The sequence below is a fragment of the Cyclopterus lumpus genome, chromosome 6 (assembly GCF_009769545.1).
Source record: "Cyclopterus lumpus isolate fCycLum1 chromosome 6, fCycLum1.pri, whole genome shotgun sequence".
Lineage (NCBI taxonomy): Eukaryota > Metazoa > Chordata > Actinopteri > Perciformes > Cyclopteridae > Cyclopterus > Cyclopterus lumpus.
This window is the reverse complement of record NC_046971.1, coordinates 19,915,425-19,939,654: the sequence shown is the minus strand read 5'-3', so window position 1 is coordinate 19,939,654 and position 24,230 is coordinate 19,915,425. Positions and strand designations below refer to the sequence as shown.

At 41.4% G+C, this 24,230-nt stretch overlaps 1 protein-coding gene across 1 annotated transcript in view; it reads left to right on the top strand.

The window, feature by feature from the left end:
• Positions 1–24,230, top strand: part of cdh13 (cadherin 13, H-cadherin (heart)) — a 197,324-nt gene that overhangs the window by 90,541 nt on the left and 82,553 nt on the right. The window contains exon 8 of the mRNA XM_034534656.1: positions 12,912–13,090. Within this exon, the coding sequence (XP_034390547.1) occupies positions 12,912–13,090 (179 nt within the window). The remainder of the gene's footprint in view (positions 1–12,911; positions 13,091–24,230) is intronic.

The following is a 24,230-nucleotide window of genomic DNA, read 5'->3' as shown; positions in this document are numbered from 1 at the left end:
AACCAGCTTGCATTGCTGGAGACTCTTTGACAGCATTAGTATTACTTCTTTTACAATTTTAAATTACAGTAACAGTGTAAATACATGGACAGATTGCTCAATAAAAAGACAAAGCAGTGTTATCTTTTGCTCACACCCTTTTAGGGAATTTAAGTTACAGTATCTCAGTCTTAAACCAAGTAAACCTCATTATGAAAAGAAACTCAGACTAGTCAGGTGGGACATTTCTACTGTATTAGTACAGAATCTAAATTTTCTTTGAAAAGAAAAGAAAAAACATTGGTCAGTCCACTCAGGGATCCCACTGCATATTGAAGTGTAAAGAATGAAGCAACTTCTAATGTAACAAACAGTATACAGTAGCTTTATACGTGCCACACAACTGCATCCAGGCCGCTGCATCCTCTCCTCCTCGTCCCTCTGCTCTGCTGTACAGTAGCTAGCTGTTCCGCACTGATTGCCTCTTTTTCCTGGGTGAGATCAGATGAATGCCCACTAATAGGTTTTCAGTTGTATTCACTGAGCCCCTGGTACAGAATTACAGAATTAGAGGGATTTTCCGGGGGTAATTAATTGAAGTGTCCTTTTAAAAGGGAAGTATCTTTTGTCTTGATTTAGTGAGTAGAGTCATTAGCTGGAACCTCAATGGTGGAGGAGCTAAGAGATTATGGATTGGTGAATCACACATTCCCAGCTGAGTTACAAGGCCATTTTTAAAATTATATAGAGGGTTATCACCCCTAGAGGCAAACTGCATGGAACATTATTGCTAATCCTATATTTCCAGGGGAGATGTGCATTGACATGAGTATATGATTTATCTACAGCTATATTATCCCGTTCAACATCAGAACTTTACTGTATTGTATCAGTTTGATTTTGAGAGAAGCAAAGCAGTACACAAAGAGGCAAATGAAAGTTGGCAGCTTCACATGTTATGCTTTTGTGTGACCCATTTTAAGACTGCATCGTGTATATTTGTACATCTCTGTTTCTTCCCGCCTGTCAGGACGTCTGCAGGTGTATGTTTGAGCATGTGGATTTGACACAGATGTGTCACTGTGGGAAGGGTGAGCTGCACTCCCTGAAAGCTGGGAGCCAGAAGTGTCCTCTCCTCGCTACAGACCAGTGGCTGCTGCACTCACAGCACAGCGCTCATAAGACTAACACCGGTTATACCCACACGCGCTTATGATGCAAATTTGCATGACTGTGCTTGTGAGAGACATCATCAGTCAATCAGCCCCGTCTTCAATACATACTGTACACAGTAGCCCCACTCAACAAAAACATGTGTAGGTGACAAATGAATCTGTCCAGGATCGTTTCAAGTGTAACTTCAGTTCAACAACAGACGCCTCTCAGTAATATTGCAACAATGGTAATACCCCCATATCTTAAATTGAGCCTCATTTGAAATACTAACTCTAACTTACAGTACATCCTATAATACAACACTAACTAAAGAGGTGGGTTGTTTTTATTCCACCTATTTCAAAAACACAATTGTATCGGACGTGGGGTGACAGAGCCTTCTCCATATCTGCCCCCTCCCTCTGGAACTCTCTCCCCAAACTCATCCGAGACTGCACTGATCTTTCCTCATTCAAATCGCAAATCAAAACCCACCTGTTCAGAACTGCTTTTAATGTGTGATTGTTTGTTTTTTTGTTTTTGTTTTCTTATCAGGGTCCGAGCGACTCAAAGTCCCTATTTATTTGTTTTATTTGTTTTACCTGTATTTTAGCTATTCTTATTTATTTATTTTTAGCTTTTAGGATGTTTTAATTATGTGAAGTGTCTTTGAGTACTATGAAAAGCGCTATATAAATTAAATGCATTATTATTATTATTATTATTATATGCTGCCCTCAGTATATGTGCCGTGATACACCTTGGCAGTTAGACAAACTCTTTCCTGACATCACGACTCTGAAGACAGTTGTCCGTTGTCCTCAGGTTTATTGACGTAAGAAAGAGTAAAACTAAAACACACAAAGGGCATAATGAATACAAACAAAATGCTTTCTTTTTAACCTTACACATACACACAATGTAAATATACAGATTCTTCAATGAAATAACTTGCTTTATTTTTAACCGCTACTTTTATGTATTTACTACTGATTTACACATATGTTCCTATAAACCACTGAATTTTAACATAACAACTATTTATTCATATTTATTCTGTCATATGAACAACATTCATAACGGAGTAGTCATTAACTATGACTCGATAAACTGAGCCAAGCTCTTCCTGATTACAAGTCCCCTAACAAGTTACAAGACATTTCCTGTTTCAAAATAAAACGTCCTGTTTCAAAATTAAGCATAACTTACTGATTTGACAATTGTAACAAAACAATCTACTTGGTGCATTATGTGTAGTCACAAACCATTACCTTATTTAATGTGTTCAAGAGGTTTGCATTCTCACACCTTTAATTTGAATGCTCGCTGTGCTTCAAAACAGTAGATGTTGCCGTGCTAGATATATAGATATAAACACAGAATATTGCAGCTGGCAGTTGGTTTATTGAGCCGAGCCTCCACATTAAAATCCACAAAGGAAAACTTAAACTGCATGTGTCTCCTTAGGTAAACATGAATAGTATCTAGCAAAGTGAAGTCAGAATATGTACTTTTTCTTTGTCTGTCTGAATGTTATTTGTTTGAATAAGGCAATATAATAATGTCCCACCTATGAACAGCTGGTTGAACAATCTGACGAGCAGGGGGGACAGAGTTATGATCTGACACTAAAACAATTAACATCTTCCCTATAATTAGCACCTTTAACACACTTCTTCCAATAATTCCTTTCTCTGCGATTGTTACTTGTGAAAAACATGTTCATCACGACTTGCTTGCATTAATGTCGAGAGTTGGCAGTATTGCAAAAGGGTTACTGTAAAGATGAGTGACAAGTTGAAGGATAAACCACCAGCTGCAGTTCTGCTTGACAAAGTCTCTGAAACTGTTACTGGAGAGATAAGCACCGTTCTTAAAGTTCCCTCATAGTGTGTTCATGATGGTGGTAGAGAACAAGTTATTACATGCCCCCCCAAAATTGTATGCTTGTGTTTAGTTCATATACTTTCAGTGACCACTCATGCCCTATATAGAAACAATTTTGTTTCTTCGTTTATTTATTCAGGCTGTTCCTTTAATTTTCCACCCGTATATATGTATTTTGTTCAATTAAAAGTCATACTAACTGATGAATATAGTATTAACCAGGACCAACTGGTCATTAGATAAGATGATGAATAGAAATGTATAGGCTTTGTATGAACTTATCTCCCACATTGAAGTTTCGACTGGCTATTTCGTGTAATCTGTTTCTTAATAGTGGACGTACTTCCTGCATTAAATCATGTGTGAGAGGTTGTGATCTTTCATTCAAACAGCTCCCCTGGGTCTTGCATTTTAATGAGTTGGCTTGAGCCTTCAGTCTAAACTCCAAAGTCTAGTTAAGATGGAAGTCTCTCCTTAAGTTTAACTAACCCTTAAAGCCAAGCGTGAAACGGCGAGGAAGACAGACAGTTTGGAGTTATAGGAAAGGGGAAATGAGTAGGAAATGAATGGTAAATCATTTCTGCCATTTGATACGACCGCCCACTCTATTTCCAGCTCTTACTATCCACCAACCTGTGGAGATCGCCTTTGTGGACCCATCCAACAGAAGCTTCTGCTGCATAAGCGTGAGAACAATCGGACACGATCAGGCAGTCTAATTATGCCCACAGCGAGATGATTAATTACGCTTAAGAAAACGAATGCAATATTCTGTCACTTCCCTGCCCCCTCGGATTAATTACTTGTTTTTTTGCTTTGGCACAACATTGAAAGCGTGAAGACTTTTGACATGTCTGGTGGCATCACGGCCACGAGGTAATTCGATTTTCTTTAATGATGGCATCATGCAGTGTGGCTGCTGAAGTTTTTCCTTAATCAATATACCCAGGGTTGTTATTGCGTTTGCTGATTACTGTTGCGACTGTCTGCTGTGCACAGCTGAGTCGACTGCTTCAGTCTATCTGAAAATATCACATTCCCTTCACCCTTAACCACACGCTTCCACCCTGTTTTTCTCTTTCTGATCCTCCACTCTGCCCTACACACTTTCTTTTAACATCCGTTATACATCCTTTTCTATTTTTTATACATTTCTCTTTCTTTTTGGTACCTATAGGTGCTTCAACTCTTCGACCCTTCCAAACTTGTCTTCGACAACATTACATTCACGAACAACTAAACTGTAAGCTGAAGTACGTTTGGAGGGACACATATTTTTAAAACAAACGACAACAAAAAACATGCATGGAACCAGCCAAGAAACACACAGATCGTGGTTGAGGTGAAGGAAATGTGGTATTTACAGAAAGTAAACAGTAATCAGAAAACTCAATAACAACCTAGGGTGTATTGATTAAGGACAAACTTCAGTCATGTTAGTAAAAAACGTCATGGTTTAAAATTATTATAAAATAAAAAAATATATATTATAATACTTTGTCAGGCTACAAAAACTACTACTTGGTGATGTTTAGGCAACACAAGTCCTTGGTTCACATGGGAAAGCCGTCTCCTTCGAGTGTTATGTGTATTTGAAAATCATTTGTGATACATCAGAAAAAAAATTCATTCCACGACAAACTACGTGTCCCTCGAAATGTTGTTCACAATGCAGTATTGTTGTATGGGAACGTGATTTTAAGGAGACAGGGATGCCTCTTCCTCCTCACCATTTCTGTGCTGAGTTATGCCGTCCGTTATCTTCTCATGTCTAGTTGACTTTCCTCTCCTCTCCCATCCTCTGGGCTCTTCTCGGGTCAAGAGAGGAGGTGGTTCAGCCGGTCATTATGCTCCGTGGACTGTCTGCCAGCCGTAGGGCCTGACATTTGGCTCCACAATGGGACATTCATTATGCCGGTGGGGACATGCAGATATATGCAAATACAGGAGCAAAAAAAACTGATTAAAATACCTAATGCAATAGTCAGGTGGTATTTGCAGTTGCACACATAGTATTAGTGCCTGAGCTAATTTAATAAAAATAAAAAAAAACTAGGTAAACTAGGTCTCGAACAAATTAGAGAGACAGGAACACAGAGAAGCTTATTATCTTATCTAATTGTTCTGAATGGCGTAATATAATATTGTTTTCTATTTTTCTCATTTAAAACAGCACGATGGCTGTGTTGTTCTTCTGTGTTTCTTTGTCTGCACAGCTTTCCCCATCTGTCGCTCAGGGGGTATGTTTGGCACTAAAAGCATCAGAATCAGAATCAGCTTTATTGGCCATGTGTGTGTGCACATACATGGAATTTGATTCCGGTTACATGTTGCTCTCATCGTTCATATGCACATATAATGTACAAAATAAACAGGAGAAATATAAAAAAGACATTAAAGACAACAGAGTAGAACACATTTAACAAGTCAAAAGTCCCGGTATAAAAATAAAACTAAAAAGACTAATGAATGATAAGTGAATGATTTAACAACTCTGTACAAATGGAATTATTGTTGACAATGTTCAAATTCTGCACAAAACTGAAAATGCAAATGTTTGGCTTTTGGCAATTATCTACCAGTTAGTTACCAACAGCAAACACCAGAATAATTTGAATGGACATTTTTAAATGTTGTCACGTTTTTGTTTCAGTAACCGTTAGCAAAACTAAAAACTGGACACTGTGAACTGCAACTGGATGAAGGAGTAGGTGTGAATGTGAGCATAAAGTATTCGGTAAATTGTTCTTGAATACAACCAGCTGGTGTTGCCGGTGCATTTCCTAAAAAAATGGGCGAGGGAACAAGTTTGATTTTCCGGTCACAGATTTCCCCAGCAGTATGTGTTTGTTTTCAACATGTATTGATGTGGCTCAGTGGCAGAGCAGCAGTCCTTCAATCAGAGGATTTGCGGTTCGGTCTACTCGTCCATGTTGATGACAAGACACTGAACACTAAATTCTTCCTGCAAACGGTGCCATCAGTGTATGAATGGGTGTGAATGGGTGAAGATGTACATGTAGTGTAAAAGCACTTTGAGGGGTGGGGGGACTAGAAAATCACTAAACAAGTACAGTCCATTTACTATTTAATGTCCCATTAGAGAGATACACCAAATCAGAATGAATGGACTGATGATTGTATTGATAAATAAACCAAGAGGCACGTAGTAAAAATGTATTAAACTGATTATACCTTTCTTCTACTGAAGAGTGTCGACGACATGTGGTTGAAAAACAGCAGACAGAATAAGAGGAGTTGGAGCCAGTTGATTTGATTTGGCTGTGATTTGAACCATTTCAAATGTCCATTCTGGTAAATCATAATGCATTCGGATGAAAAACTAATACATGTAAAGATCTGCTGTTAGTTTAACCAGGTTGAACTATTGTGAAAACGATGGCTTTTTTGGACTTTAATTTGGATAACTGCGTTGTCCCACGTATGGCCCAGTGAATTTATATTAACATTATAAGCGGTTGCTCCTTTTAAAAACATGGATACACGTCTGCAATTTAAAATTATTCTGACTCTTTTCTTATGAGCGATCCACTCCCAGCCCCCCCCCCTCCGATGACTTAATACAATTCCATTACTTTTGCAGTTATCAAGTTAAGATGTGATTTCATTACCCAGCTGTGATTGCCATTGTTTAGATGGAAGAGTTGTTGTTTTGAAAGTTCTTCTGTTCATTAGCTTTTGCGTTATTTATATTCTCATTAGCCAGTTATTTATACTCTCATGAGCAAATGTGTCATGTGTATGCTGTGATGACAGTAATAACCGTCCCTTCTGTCAATCGTTTTTTGTAAACTGTACAAAAGCACAACCACCAGCACAAATGTATGTATTTATCTATTCATCATATAGCATAAGGATTGTCATGGACATTGAATGTAACTTCAATTCAAAGTTTTTCCCCTCATAAGATGCTGAATGCCGGTATTTTATTCTGATTCCTTTGTGGAGTACATTGTGTTGTATCGAGCATGAATTGTTTATTCTGTAGCTTTGGCCACTGGTCCAGCTGTGGCGGAGCAGACGGGGGCTGAGAAGATAGCGACGGGAAAACTGCACATTCTCAGCTTCAGCCATTAACGCTGTTGCATCTGAATTCATTTATTTCGAGACAACTAGCTGAATGTTCATACTTCATTCAAAGCAACGGTTGCCTCACCCCGGAGCTGTACATGTAGATTCTTATCTGTCTTGCAAATGAGAAATATCACAATCTGGGCACATAATGAAAAGGTGTACACGCTCTGACGGAAAGAAACCTGAATGCACTGGAATAACATTCCGGGTTAAGGTTTCAAAGACTGACTTTTTGCAAAGCATTTTGACATTTCATTTGATCTGAGCAGTTGTTTTTGGATGAAACAATGCTCCAAGTCATTTATTGTGTTGAACCTGAAATCCGGCCTACAGTCCATAGAGCCACAGGGTGGTGTGGAAATAAGGGCATGCTTTTAAGAGGTAAATGCAAAGAAAATACATTGTAATAGTGCTGGAAAGGCACTTCTGTAGATCGAAGTAGGAGAAATTTCAGGGTATAAAATATATAATGCCAGAGACTAGCAATTATATATAATATGTATCCACATACTACTTAACATTTAATTTAAGTCATACAATAGGGTTAGTAACACGTCTTATTATTGATGAACAAGCTATTTTGTTCTTATCTTTTTATAGAAAGTCACCTAATGCCCATATAAAACTGGCGTGCATTTGGTATAACTTATTTTTGTATGTGCAGTTCATCCTGAAACTACACTCAGTTTCCATTTGTATGTTTCTGTTCCTTCTCCAGAAAGCCAAATCATCCTTTTGGCTCTTTAGGACGAGCCACAGTGTTTAATAAGTGCACAGCATCGACAGGAAACCTTCGGAGATGCTTTTGGTACAGTCATGTAGGATAGTGCAGGTGGCCCTGTTTGCGTGAGAGACTAACCAGCAAGGTGAGGAGGTCCAGTCCACTGGAACAAATAAGCTGGCAAATAGCCATGTGTATGCTGATAGTGCCTTAAGAGATGTTGGCAATACAAATCAGTTTAATGGGCTGGAGAAATTAAGAGTGTTCAGACAGGTAAAGCACAGGCTACAAGGGAAACGTGGAGCAGACCGACGTACTAATTTACCAGACTATCACACATTCCCGCTGTAGTTTGGTGTAACCCTGCATCCAAGTAAAAGGTTAAAAAGAAAAGAAGAAGAAAAAAAAGAGAGAAATACAAATTTGAGAGCGCAGATTACACACAACAGCCCCTGCCGGTGCAAGCATGACGTGATTGGATCTCAAGAGAATAAGTTCTTTAGAGTCATGTTTTTGAAATGACAGGTTTAACAAAAGACACAGAAGCAAACAGACAATTGGGATTAAAAACACTGAAGAGTGGTGTCGCGGTAACAATAGGCAGGCAAAAGTGCAGCCAGGCCGAGTACAATGCAGCATTCAGTCACATAGAGAGCCCGGCTGCTGAAAGCTGCCTCACCAATATGCACCTTGCCACTGAAAAGACAGGACTGCATGTATCAGCAGCTGAGAAGAGGTGACTCATTTTAGACCTGAGTGGAAATGGATGGATATGCAAAGAATGAAAATATGTTGTTTCATCGACAACGCATTGTGATGAAAAGTGCATTGAAGCTTCTTATGCAAACATCATTTTGTTATTCTCTTTTACGCATAATTCTACCAATGTGTTGAAACTCGGAGAGCATGTAAAAATAACCCCGCTATTTTCTTTACGTGTGGCGTCAGCCTATTTTGTTTTTAACTCTGCCGCTAACGGGGGTCTGCGGTCCACGGACACTTTGGTAGTTTTATTGGATTAAATCCAAAGTAGCAGGAACATGTAAATGTCTCAGATTGTGTGTGTGTGTGTGTGTGTGTGTGTGTGGGGGGGGGGGGGGGGGGGGGGGCAGCTTCAGGAGACCGACCTTCACTGAGTGGAGCGGTATTACCAGCCGTAATGGACCCAGTGCTGCACTGGCAGGATGCTGGTTGCTAACCGGCCCTCCTCCCTTTAAAGTACTTCCCAAAAAGGAAAGTCAGGAAAATTAATATAATTTCTTTCTCAGAAATATCATTTTATTTCCAATTTCCTATCTTGTTAATCATCTCACGACCCCCTTGGATTCATCATGTAACCCAGTGTTGTGACCCCGATGTTGAGAACCACTCACTGCGTGAGGCAAACGGTATGACTGTTAGGCCCCTTAATAGAAATACAAGTGGAAGCAGAAGTCTGAGGGGAGAAGCGAGGTGGAATCATGTGAAAAATAAAACATTGCTCGTCTGAGTGTGCTGGCAAACTGAGAGCTTCAGTAAAATGACTTTCATACATATTTCAAAGCCACTGGACATAGAGTCAAACATGCCAACAATGACATTAGGAGGACGAAAATGTATACTTATTTATCAATTATAATACGTTTCAACAGGACCGGTCGAGTGTGGTTTGAGCTGATTTCATTGACAGTTTTTTGAACGTGCATACAAATTCAAGTATCCTTGACTTTCCGTTGCAGATAGTGGCACCGCCCACCAATGTCACACTTGACCTCGGCAGCCACTTCCTGTTTTGATGCCGGTAGATGAGGCAGGAACAGACAATGATATCAGGTTTTTTTTTGTCATGATGAACTATATTATTTCTCCCCTTCTCTTCATTCAACACCAGAGCAACACCGAGAGTTCGATGTCTGCATTGAATCAATTTCTCCCTCGTTATTTACATCTTTTCACCTGGTTTCACGCTCAACAAGTTCATCAGCTGTTTTGCCCGACTCGCTGTGCCAAGAAGTGTTTTTGAAGCAGCCTGTCACAACCCTTCTCGGTGCTATCGGCCCCTAATATGTAATTTCATTATTTAGAACCTCAGTGTGACCACAAAATGTGGACAGATATAATGTGACTGTTAAGGGCCCCAACAAGTACTGAGAAATCATTTGCAGATGAACCAAATGTTTATTATTGGCCTTTTCTTCTTTTGTAGATTTCAACTGTCTCTTGCTACCACTGCATTCTGCTACTTTGTGTGTGTGGGTGTGTGTGTGTGTGTGTGTGTGTGTGTATGTGTGTGTGTGTGTGTGTGCGTGTGTGCGTGTAATTCATATGTACAATCTCAAAAGCATTGGTATTATATTTTGATCTCCCTTTGATCTCATGCACACCTGATAATTGAGTGGATCAGCTCTTACTCTGTTATTTGAATCTGTTTAATAGAAATCCCATTTCAGCTTTTTGAACATCCAGTATGCATTTTGAATAATTTAAAATAATAAATGTACAATGACTCACACTCATGTAGATCTCTGACACATAGACAATGTGTGTGTGCACAGACATAGACTTAAACATGTTCCAGCATCACATTTACCCTTATTTAAAAAAAGAAAAATCAAAATCCACGGCGCTCTTGCTTCATCTTGGCTCTTCACACTGTGTCAGTTCCCTGGTGGCACCCATAGATCTGCTGCCCCCCCCCCCCCCCTTGATTTCCCTTGGCGTTTGAGAAAGATATAGGAGTTAGCTAGAGGCAACGGCGCCGTGTCTCACCAGCCCGTGTGACGAAATCAATCCACATGTGTATCTGTGTGTGCTTTGGTTTTCTGTGTGAATCGGTGATGGTTTACCTCATCGTTTCTCACTCTTTTCCCTTTTTGGTGATTGAGCGCCGCACATGTACAACACATTACACGGTGACTTGACAGACTGTGCGTTTGCAGACCCTCTCTGCCGTCTCCATCTTGATTGTATCACTTTTCTCCTCATCCAGCCTGAGCTGGTGTCATCCTGCAGCACGGCAGATGGGTCCAAGTGATAGCGAGGTAATGGCAGCCCTGCGCATTGACACCCATCCCGCCATATAACCATCCAATGCAGCTCAGATGGACTGGGCCTCGGATAGGACAGGGCCATGAGTCCTCGCCAAGGCCACCTGCACGGTGTCATGTTATGATTAAACACAACACACATCGGTGTTCGCGATACCCCGGCCCCATTGTCCCATTACAGCATGCTAGATGTTTATCATGTAAGCTGATTAATGCTGATGCTGTGTTGTATTCCGGACCGGCTCAATGCTTATTGGTTACATGATACTCATTTGTGAGTGGAATTATGGTATCTGATGAAGACAGTGAGGATCGAGAGGGCCACTCCAATATCACATAAAACATGTAATATGATTGCCTTGCATTCAAGAGACCTTGGTTGGCCAGCGGAATGAGAACATAATTCATTGAGATCTGTTCAAGATAACCAATTTAGTCATCATTTCTTAACACTAATTTGCTGCTGGTTGGTGTGTCTGTGTGCAAATCGGTGTGTGTTTGTGCGCAGGCTCACTGAGTCATCCGAGGTGTGAAGTGGAACAGAGTATAGGTAATAGAGGAGATGGGACTGTGTAATTATTCTGCAGAGGAAGGATTACTGGTTTACTTAACCATTAGTGGTTCACCTTGAAGTGCAAATGCCAAGGGGATAAAACCCACACCTCTCTGCCCCTCATTACCTTCAACTGGACTAAAAACGTTTGGAACTAAGCCATTATTATTTAATGTAGACTTTGCATATTTTCCAGTTGCCCTTTTTGTGTCTTATTTGAATAGTTTGGCTAATGCACTGTGGCAAAGCACCGTCGGGTATTAAGGAGAAGCATGAAAAGAGATCGATGTTTATGAGCCTTGCAACGCAGTGCTGTTATTTGGTGCTTAGGAGAATGTTTCATTAACTATGTGGGTCGAAATCTCCAGGAGTTTGTCAGAAAACATGAAACTGCAGTGGGCTTAATTATTTCACAAAATAATCACCTATATATAAGGTCACACAGACATGACTTTCATAAACCAAATGCCCACTCCAATATTGATTTTTTTTTAACTGAAAGAGGGATCATCCACATTGATTAGTTATGTCATTTTAGAATTACAACTAAATCTACTGACTATACTTTGTTTATAGTAAAAAAAAAAAAAAAAAAACACCTTTTAGAGAAATCATTTCAAATTTCACACACGCACACACTCATCCGTTCTACATTTCACAAAAACTTCAGTCAAACTTAAAGCTTAAACAAATGGATGAGGGGATGTTTTAACCAGAGGTGACTGACTGAGAGCTGCTGACAGCAATAACATAGAGCACAGGATGGAGATGCAGTTTAGACACTGCCTGCCGTGGAGGAATGTGTGTGTGTGTGTGTGTGTGTGTGTGTGTGTGTGTGTGTGTGTGTGTATGCGTGGATTGAGTGTGTCCCACTGAATCTGTGTGAGTCTCATCACTGACAGGATGGAGAGATTGAGGGTTGAGGGTGTGTCAAGGATTGCCTCCTATTTCAGCTCAGCTGCAGCGGTCGAGATTTCTATTTTTGTTCCCATTACCAAATCAAATGCAAGCTGGCACCACGGAGAAAACACGTAATTGGGAAAGGCTAACTTTTTAAGCGGCTCTCAGTATTTTGAAATTGATCTTTTCAAACACCTACTGCTATGATTGCTCTCGTTTTAGATCCCTAAACACAATGCATATCATAATACACATTTATAAAAAAATATGTTGAAAACAATTGTGTCTAACTGTTATTGGCTTGGCCAAACTGTGTTCACGTAAACACGTGTTCCAGTAATGGTAGCACATGTCTTAAATCCATAAAGTTTAGGAATGTAAAGCTTACCTTCAGAAAGAGTCTGTTATGTCAAAAAAACTTCTGTAGCTTTTTTATAAATCGTGTTTGGGTTACACAATGAAAAATACTCATCAATCTCCAGAATCCAAAAAGCTGTATCTTCTGCTGTTTCAGTCTTCTAAACTGCTGTATTCACCCCTCCCTCACATGTTTCAAATGAAAAGTTTGAGACTTAACCCCGTCTGTCTCCTTCAGGTACCACGGTGATGACGATGTCGGCGCTCGACGCAGACGACCCCGGCACGGACAACGCAGCGCTGCGCTACAACATCGTCAGGCAGTCGCCGGACAAGCCGTCTCCGAACATGTTCTACATCGACGCGGAAAGAGGAGACATTGTCACCGTCATCTCCCACAAGTTACTTGACAGAGAGGTGGGTCGACTTGACAAAGAGTGTGTGTGTGTGCGTGTGTGTGTGTGTGTGTGCGCGTGTGTGTGCGCGTGTGCGCGCGTGCGTCACGCTCTGTTCCAAGTGGAACCCTATTGTCACAAGCCTTACATGTGTCGCTGGCATTTTTGTGGTACATCTCCTCTCCCTCAACATCTCATCAATGCTGCTGAAAAAAGTGTGTGTGTGTCTGTGTGTGTGTGTGTGTGTGTTGTATGCCACCCACATGTGTGTGGGCCTTTGTGAAATGAAGGGCTGGTGCATTCCAATGAGCAGGCGCAGACGCCAGATGAGAGTCTCTCCATTTCCCCGTCTAACCGGAGCGAGACAACGGGATGATTGCTTTTTCAGCAGTGTGACGGATGCCAGAACATCGATTGGGTTCGCTGGTGGAAGAGGAATATTAGCTGTTGTCAGACACTTAGCGCACAGTTTAATTGAGGTGATACACACTCATCCGCCGGCTCTGGTGGTGTCCAACATGCCCGGCTGAAAACCTCCCATCCGGAACTGGTGGAACCACGGCGGCTAACCGCCCTGATGAGCCGCTCCCTGAGCTGTTTGATAGAGGTGTAATTGATTAAAAGTACGGTGAAATGAGATGTAGTGTAATCAATGCAGTGAGCACTGTTGGTGCTGCTTTTCTGAGGCAGCTGAGGGATTGAATCTTTCAAAGAGACGTCTGCTTGTCTTTCTCCTCTGTGATAGTGAACCGTTTGAAGGATATCATTTCAAAGATTTTTCAAAAGGTCCATGCAAAGAAGGAAAAAGAAAAGAGCAGTACACCTCCAGCCGTCGACAGGCAAGATTTATTACAACCACTCACAGGTTGGTGTTAGTATATGCAGTTGAATGCCTTCAAAGTAGGCACACACAGCCACTGTCAGCCTGTTTGTGGCATCAATAAATCTCTGATCACTTTATGTTCCATAGTCGATAAACCCTTGAAGTTATTAGTAAGTCCTTCAAAGTCAACAAGACCTGAGACCCAAGTCAGTTGTCTCTGTAGAATCACATTGAAGTCAAGTTTGATTATTTCACTCACACAGCTGATTTAATGAGCTCCTTAGGTAGCGGCCACACTGAGTTTGTCCGAACACATCATTTTCACTTGATTTCCATCGGGAGCTATCTGGACAGAGCTGATTGCACACCTGTTCCTGTCAGATTTTCATCTGTTTTGATGCAGAGAGATGTAGAGGTTCTTGTTATTTCCTGTTTAACTTGTTGGAGTTAGGGGGTTCTTGAGTTTGTTGAGACCTGCCTGGCCTCATGTTTACTAAAAGCTGTATGTGGCTCCAGAGGGGGCTGCGTGAAGTATGATAACTTGCTTATGTGATGTCACTTGTGTCGGCATGGGTTGAGGTTCAAGGCTGCACGTCTAAAAATGAAAAATCTGGGGTGTGGAGTTGTATAGACTTAGTGAAAAACATAGACTTTTACCCTTTTTGTTTTAAACAGTCCATAATGAGTCTTTTAATTTAGTGCATCTTCCCACACAACAGGATTATAAAAGCTTTAGAATAAAAACTTGATTTGCTGAGGATGTTTCAGTTTATCTTCACTTCATGAAGTATCACAAGCTCGGCCTGTGACAAAGACCTCCCTGACAGGAGAGTCTTCTCCAACTCATTTGTGTTCTCCCGCAACTCAAAACCTTTACTTTTTAAAGTTTGAGTGGTGTCACAGTCCATGAAAGATATGGCCACCAACAGCTGCACAAGCCTGAAGCGCCATGTTGTCTTTATGTTGTATCTACAAGTATCCGTCCCCTCTCAAACCACCATCATTTATTAGTGTGCTGGATTTGTCCTTTAGTAGTAGTCCAGTCGCATTGCAGCATCTCTTTTTTTTTTTTTAAAAGAGAGAGAAAAAAGTAATACTTCTCCACTCAGCAGAGCCAGATGGAAGTGTAGAAGGCATACGTTCTAAACGGTCCCCGTCTAGGTCTGGAGAGATTTAAGCCCAGCCACTTCAGCACATTGTCATAAATATGGCTCCGACATGTCGCCTATCCATTCCATCTGTCATGCAGTATATATATATTTATTGGAGACAGCATGTCCAGCATATGTGTGCAGTGTTTGACAGAGAGAGACAGAGTGAGATTGAGACACCAAAACAAAGACGAAGAAAGAAAAATTTAGGTGGAGCTGTGAGTGTACTTGGATAGGCACATTTCACCTACCCTGGTGAAGCCGAAAGTAATCCGGAGAAAATTGGAAAATCAATTTTGTCACATTGAAATCAGTTTGATTTCACCTCTGGTGTTTTCTCTTTGGTTTAAAATCCTGTCGTTACATGTGCATCTGCTCCAGCGCTCTGTGTTATTCCCCACACTTTACTTTGGGCACGTCTCCCCTCACTGTCTGATTTTATCTGACACACGACTCAGTTGGATCAATGGTAGGGTAGGCTGTAATTATTGACATCTAATACTGCTGGGGACGCCAAAAGACGTGAAGTTCATATCCTTCACTGAATACACATACAATATATCTCCTAACCACCCGAACGTTGTTCAAAGAAATCAGTCTAATTCACAAAAATGTCCGTTCTTCACTTGTTATTTTTGAACATCTTCACCTGTCTGCTGCTGAAGCTGTGCAGTGTAGCTACCACATGAAAGCACATGTCTGTACTACACTCACTGGATTTAACAGGTGCCCGATCCGAGGTGGGGAGCATTTCGACTGCCTCTCAACCTCCCATAGCTAACGCTGTTAAAAGCCCCAGCAGTGTTTACCTGAGGGAGAACTGGGGGATGGGTGCTTGGGCACAGTGGCAATGCGAGCTAAACAGTGGGGCACACCCACATGCACTAACATGCACTAAAAGCAAGCTCGGCCGGTGCGGCTATGTAAACAAAGAAGGAGAAGCTCTGATAACAACACACATTTAGACAGTGACCTTTTGTCAAATGTAGAATTGGATCAGAAAAGTAAATATACTGATAGATCTGATTGGTATTGTGGTTGAAATCTCTCGCCAACATGCCGCCCCTGTGCGACGGCAAGCACACACGGCAGCTTGACAGCGGCCATGTGTGAGGTGTTATGTTATCTTTCTGAAAGATAGGAGGGAATTGTGTTTGTCCATGTAAGCTTGGACAAACGAGGTCTTCAGCCTCTTCATCATAGAGGCTGAAGACCATAATCAGTAGGCAATTTGTACACTCTTTAACGATCCCCGTCCCCAATTCATCAATGTACAGCAAAGTTAGGCTACTGACATTTCAGAGCCACGGTTGGGGTCATCGAGTTGAATTTGCACACAACTAAAGGATCAATGATTCAGGTTTCCTACACTCTCTCTCTCTCCATCTCTCTCTACTTGGGGATGAAGAGAGCCGGAGAGGAGATTAGCAAGGGACATGCATTGTGGTCATCCCCCCTCAAATCTCCTTTTGTGCACGATACAGAAAACCTAATCCCAACAACTCAGCTGGCTGAATTATCAGTCAAGTCCTAGTTCTCTCAACCAACTTTCTTGCACCGCTTCACATTCACGCAGCCCTACTGCTTTACATCCCTTTCAGAGGCTTGTGAACAGGGGGACTGGCCATGTGAATCAGAAAAGAAGTGATGAGAGCTGGGAAGATGGAGGCAGGGAGCACGGTACATGTCCCTCCGGTCTCGAATATAACAAGGCTTCTCTGAATTCGCTCCAGTCTCGTCATGTGACTCATTTACAGTAACTTGTAACCAGCATGAAACTTAACATGAACACGTGTACAATCATTCATATATTCTGATTTATGCTGCCCTGATGACATGGTGAACACCAATTTACCAGCACACAGAGAGACACATGCGAATAGATGTGGAAAACATGCCTTGGCGTCGAGAAGAGGATTGGGTGTTCTGAGAGGTAATAGCACACACTAAGTGAGAGAAATCAAAGTGGAGCGCTGAGGTTATTGACTTGAACTTCATGCAGAATATATTTAAAGATACTACAATTATAAAGTGATCACATTTCCTAGTCATGAGCACAGACATCTGCCGATGCCATGCACAAACACACACACACAGAGGCACACACACACACCAATCTTTGTGATCTATTTCAGTCTATGCACTGTGTGTGCTGGCAGGCTGTAACCAGAGAGGACAGACTGCTAATGGCAGTGTGACTTTCTGACTCTCTAATGCTCTTTGGCCAATCTGGGAGCTGTCACTGCTAAGGATAGCCAATCGATGGAGTCGGCCGACCCCTCCATCCCATTCCATGTTCAACAAAGGTGAATTACATGGAGATAAAAATGGATGTGTGTGTGTGTGTGGGGGGGGGGGGGGGGGGGGGCAGGTGATGATGTTTATACTCAAGCAGGTAAACCTGCGTGTTTCTTTTCCTACAAGTTCAGTCTTTTGTTTGTATTCCCTTCTGTGGAGATACATTGTGAGTGCTTGTTAAATCCATTTATTATCTGTCAGACAGAACACACATCTCAACAACCAATACAGTAAAACATATGTTTTTTGAATTTCTTGTGGATGTTTTTTTTTACCTGAAGGTGACATTCAGATTGAATACCAGTGCTTAATAAGCATTCTATGACAAAAAGAATAATTGCACCTGAAAATGACATTTTGACAAAAGTGCTGTTTTGGTGAGGCACGCACATCATCTGTCAGCAGTATATGAAGGACTTACCTGTTATGATTAACGGCTAGAAATACAGATTGACAGGCAGATGGATGTATGTACACAATTATCTCTCTTCAGAGTATATAATGGTGGATGTAGGTAAAGTGACCCGGTGTTTGTTTGACGCGACCTTGGCCGTGTGCATCCTGACAGTGTTTGGCTGATAAGAAAGCTTATCGGCTTATTTGGCGCGGTGGCCCGAGTGGCTACATGCCTGTGCGCTGTGATGAATGACAACAGAAGGTTCCCCAGATGTGGAAAACCGCATTCACGTTCTCTGCTTTCATTGACGTTCTGCTTTCCCCCATTATTGTGCTTTCTCGTCTTTCTTTCTTTTTTTTCACCTCTCGTTGAGCCAGTTCCTTGCATTGTCTCACTGATTTTAATTTTGTTTTATTTTCTCTCTTTGTCTCCCCGTCTCCGCTTTCTTTTTTGTTTCTGTCAGCCTCGCCTCCCGTTCTCTGTCAACACTTCAGTTTGGACATCCAATTACTCGCAGGTCATAGCATAGTGATTCCATTCAGAGCAGCGCCATTCAGCACTGGCCTCAAACAGCCATTCAAATTACATCCTCGACTGCCTTCAGAGTTGCCGCTCTGCAAAATGTTGTTTTCAAACATTTCTGGGGGCACCACCTAATCTGATCCCCCAAACATAATTGAATGTCAGTCGTCACATGAAGATGCTTTCCTCTCTTCAATTAGCGTCTCGTTTCCTCGCGTCACAGCAACGAGGCAAACGAGACAAAGCAGACAGAGATATTTACTCCTCCCAGGTAGCGGCCTGAGAGAGTTATTATATTATGTCATTTATATGCAAATCATACAGCACGGGGAAACACATTGATAAGATTTCATTACAGCAGATCTGATGTGCACTTCAGTTTATAAACTTCCTTTCATCCCCCTGTTATGATCTGAGATTGGAAAGGTGCGAGTAGATGAGCTGGGTGGTGAGAGATGCAGGCAAGTATGGACAGAGTTCGGAGGCCCAGAAAGCTCAGAGTGGATCAGGAGCAAAGAGGCGTGGCCAGCCAGTGTGAAGAGGTGCCCGACAAGAAGGACGAATGATCAGAGAGAGAGAAGTGCCAGTGCCATATCTGCTAAGAGATGCAGCCTCCAGTCACCAGCTTCATCGAGGAGTGAGACTCGAGAAGGTTTGTGGGTGAAGAGGCTGTCCCAGGATGGATAATCATTTTTAGTAACAGTGTAGGGATTTTTATTCATCGCAACAACAAAGTAGCCGAGGACCTTTTTCACTGCCCAGCTGTCTTTTCATCCATATCTGCAGTCACAAGCTTCAGAAATGTGTGGAAGTCATTTTAAAGATACAGCGGTGTATATCTGCAAGAACTGAGAGCACTGAGACCTTCAGTATATAAATGAACTACATCATGTGTGTATAATGAACTACAACCAGTGTGGACTACAAGTAGTGTGAAATATATTCATAGGTCTCTATACCCTTCAGAAAAAGTCAATACAAAATATTTAATTTATACCCTGTTGCTTCCTGTGTGGAATGGCTGATGCTGTGAAGTTATATCATGCTTTAGTTTGGACTTTATGTGCATGTACTGTGTAACACAAATATCCTTTGAGAATTGATTTGGGTTTCTGTTTTAATTTTGCTAGTGCATAAAGTGTGTGTGTGTGTGTGTGTGTGTGTGTGTGTGTATGTGTGTGTGTGTTTGTGTGTGTGTCTGTCTGTGTGTTGGTCTCCAGCACCCTCATTATCAAAAATGTATTGAGATGAGGACTATATTAACACATGGAGATCATCTAGAAGAACAGAAGTGTGAATTAGTTGTAAATTACTTAAATTGACACACACTGGTTTGTGGTGCAGCAAGAAGACAAAACCACCGGATAACGCTCAGTCAAACATACTGTAGATGTTTGCTGTAACACAGAAATAAGTCCAGTAAAAGAAAGTAAGACACTTGAGTACATGACCAAGAGATCCCATTATACAGAGTGTCACTGCAGTGTCTCCTTATGTGGTGGCCAGTAGCCAGAGTTCTGGCAGCCGTAATCAATACAGTGCAGTTAGTCTGAACCCAACCACCTCATGCTCTCTTGTTCTTCCCTAAAGTGAACAAGGTGGACACCGTTCACAGGCATTGATTAAATATGCTTCCCCTTCCTTTCCCCTTACCCTTCCATCCTCCTTCCTCCTCCTCCTCCTCCTCCTCCTCCTCCTCCTCCTCCTCGCCCTTCTCTCCCTCTTCTATCATGCCTCTGTCCAGTTGCATTAGTGAGGAAATGAGATTCCCCCTAATTAATTAGATATCTGAGTGCTAAAGATGAAGATTACATCCCAATGAAGGTTAGAGGTGTCAATCACAGTTTTTTTTAAGCAGCACATTCCTCCAGACAAATTGAGTCCCCTGGGCATTGTGGGTAAAAGTGTATGTTGTTAATCTTTTTTTTTTTCTTCTTTTTTTTTTACTCCTTTGCTTTAATTGAGTCTCACTGACAGAAGTCAATGAAAGCCATAGAGAACCACAAGGTAGTTGCTCGGTTGGAGTCAGGGAAAATGGAAATAAGAAGGAGAAAGGTGAAAAATGTGATCATTAAGCTAAGAGGATGGAACAACTAATTTGGTAATAGAATAAAAAATTAACAAAGATATTGGAGTCAATCAGAGAGAAATTGTTCAGTGATTACTATTCTAAAAAAAATTCTTTATACATCAGGCATATGACTTTACAAAATGTCTTGTCCAATTCAATCGTTGCCAATTTAAAAGGTCTGCAAGAGAGTAATATAATTAGTAAGAGAGAAAAAATAATGTTTGATGGATTTGGTCAACTTATGAGTCAAAATCATTATTCATTTCCTGTCTGCCTTTTAACTCTTTGTTCTAAATCGTTTAGACCTTGCAGTCTAAGTGCTGATGCAATTGGGTTCATGTACTCTTGTGCTAAGCACCAGCACACTTTACTTTTGTGCTTTCATTATATAACAGCCATGTAACCAAATAGTTCCGCTCTTAATGTGTCTTCAGTGTTAAGGAGGCAGCAGGTGAACAGGTAAAAGAGAGGAAGGGGTCTTACGGTGTCCCACCCCATCAGACCTCCACCCCCCAGGTGTGCTAAACCAGCAGAGATCGAAGTGTAAACTGCGTCTATTGTCAAAGACCCATGAGTGACGTATGTGCGTGTCGGCCTCGCCTTCCTGCCTTTACATTGTTACAGCGGACAGAAGCACACTAACTGTAGCTCAGGCTCGGCTATGAAGCACTGAGAAGCTGGAATTCCAACATACACAGAGGGAGAGTGACTTCATTCTCTCCTCAGGTAAACATTACTCTATACATTTACTTGGCACAACGTTTGTTTGCTGCTATCGACTTCCGTCTATTGCATTTTTAATGTGAACATTTGCTCTGAACATTCACAATTTACCCAAATCTGACTCATTTTTCTTTGGAGAGAGACCTTTTTGTGGTTAAAACAAAAGGCAAAATAATGTTCTACATTTGTGAGCAATTACAATTACATAGCTAAGTCATCAGCCTTGTGTTTTGACAGAGCTCAGTGAGTTTCTGCTGTGTCCATTCAGTAACCTGCTTGGCATCCCAGAGTGCTGAAATGACTTTTCAAACATCCATTATTTATGTCCATGTGGCACAGGGGTAGAGACACTGCAGCAACACAATCTGTTCAAAGTCTAAAACTTAAGAAGCTGGCAGATGATGGAAAAGTTGTCTGTCAAGTCAATTGCCTCTCATCAAGCTGTGATTAAAGAATTATGTCTGTGAGGATGCTGTGCTGAAGAATACATGATTAGTTCTGTAATCTCCTAAAAGGGACAGTCCACCAATTGTACACATAATGGCGTTGTTTCCATCATAACCGTCTGTGAATTCTTTTAATAATGTCTTCTGTGACTGATGGGACATTTAACCGTGGTTATAACATCAGGGTTATCTTGGGTCGGCTTGAGGACGACAGGATTATAAGAGAAAGCCTGCATTACAAACTGCTGCTGTCAGGTTTACGAGTAAGGAAGTGTCTATATCTCTGCCTTGGTTGCTTCAATCTTGACAATTCTTTCAAAATATATATATTGTGACACACCCAATGTTATGGATGTGTAATACTAAATTGCTGGATCCCTCTAAACTCCTATGCCGCTCCATTACCTTTTTTCCCGTTGTTATTTTCCAGGCTTCTTATTTGAATTCCAAACCTTTAGTTCTAATGACCCACGAGGCCATTCGGTTTCATTCGGTGAGTGGATGATTCTCACTAAACGTACAACCTTTCTTTCTACTCCAACAAAAGAGAGTCTGTATGAATAATGTTAATAATATTAAATAAGCCATTTATGCTCAGTAAGATAGTGAAAAATGAACCGTGATAAGTAAGGAGGAGGAAGAGTCCATAATAATGAATAATAATAATCCTTAGTATTTATTCTGCCCCATCCAAAAAATGGTGTTAGTCTCTTGACTGCAACTTTGAAGGATTTTAAACTTGTTCCTAAAAATGGCAAAAGATGGAACATATTAAATATTGTCTCTTTCTAATTACTATGCACAGGGACACAAAACAACACACAAGACCTTTTTAAAATGCAGAAGTAATCTATAAGAATGGAGAGTTCTGACTTTCCCTGTGTCCTAAGGAGGTATTGAAAGGGCAGCGGAGAGAAGGAGGGAGTAAAGGACAGGAGGGTGAGACCTGAGAATAGAGAGATGAAGGAGAGTGACAAGCAGGTGAGTCGTGCAGGTGGAGGGCTGAATAATTGGAGTGAGACAACTCGTGCTGCTCGGAGGGAAACGTCCATGCTGAGTGGAGGTGAGGGCGAGAGGAATGTCAGGGAGGTGATGGTCATTAGGCTTAGAGAGCTTCAACAATCTTACCTCCCTCTCTCTCTCTCTCTCTCTCTCTCTCTCTATGTCTCTCTATCTCTGTCTGTCTGTCCTCTCCCTCCCTTCCTCCCTCCTGCAGTCTCATTCTTCACAAGACTTCCCTCTGCTGTCTGGCCTCGCTCCTTCTCTTTCATCCCTTATTTTTTCACCATCCTCATTGACCTGAGGATAAAGCGTATTTGTCAACAGCTCTTACTCTCCAGTAAACCTCCCCTACAATAGCCCTTCAGGCGAGAATTAATTTCACCCTGTCTCCGTGAGAAAGTGCATTGATTGGAAAAGTTTGTTGTTGCATGCTCAGTATTTTTTTATTGTTCCCTTTTCCACGCCACTTTCTCTTTGCTGATGAAATTCAGCAATGTTCATTGTCCCCGCTGAAGCAAACACAATGCCACCGCGGGGCCTATCTCTCTTTAGTTGGCCATAGCCGCAGTGAATAGGTCCCTCCACATAGCCCTCTGCAGCCCGCCGTCAGTAGAAACATAGATCACTTGTTTGCAGCTTGGATTTGTGTTTATAGATGTAAAAAGAGAAGTTGAGAAGAGGATGTTGTCATTGACACAAATTGTGGCATATGTGCAGAGGTCAGACTGCACCTTTCCTGGAGAGCCCAGCAGAGGGATTCTAAATCCTGAATTGGCTGAAAGTCCAATAGTCAAATAGGGACTTAAACTTTCTGTCCTGCCACTTTCCATTTAATCTATTTGTTGCCAGTCTGAGTCAGCGTTGGGTTGAATGCACTCAATCTAGCTTCTTATTCCTCCTTCTCTCTCTCTCTCTCTCTCTCTCTCTCTCTCTCTCTCTCTCTCTCACGATTCTCCCTGGACAATCATACAAAGAAATCATTAGCTTGTTCTATCTTAGATGTTTTCAGTGGAATCCCACAGGAAACTTCAGATGACTCAGAAATAACACTACAACATCAGTGTGCCACATAAATAGATAGCCAAAGATCTGTCTGACTGTCAGCTACATTGTTTTAGTTTTTATTTTGGGCATCTCTATATTCTTAAAGGATGCCTGAACTGACCCAATTATAATATTTTGTTGTTCCACACAAAGCCATGAAAATGTTCTGTCCTTCACATATGTACAAGTATGAGGATATTGTTTCAAAGATTTACCAAAAAGGATATAATCTGTTAATTCCTTTTTGCTAACTCTTTCCCTCATTTAAAAGACGTGTCCAATGCAAATCAGCTGATTGTTTCAGCTACATATTGATTGCACAGATATGAGAGTGATTAAATCCTCACATCTAACATTATGCAAAGAAGCATATTTCCCAATTTCCCTTTGTCTTGTTGCATGGTTTAAACCCTTTCATTGTGTGTTGCAGTGCAGTGGCGGGTGAATTAAAAGCAATATTTCCAATGAGCCCACATTGGGGCATTTTGAATACTGTGAACATAATGGCATCTGTTCAAAGGGCAAGTGAGACTTCCTCGTCTCTCTGAAAGGTGGAGATACAGTAGGCCCATCCCGTGGCTCGCCATGTGAGACAGTCACCACGGAAACTTCCTCTGAAGTTTGTTCAGTGGCATAGAGTCAATATGTTGTTGTGCAATCCTGGGGACGGAGGTTTTGTGTTGAA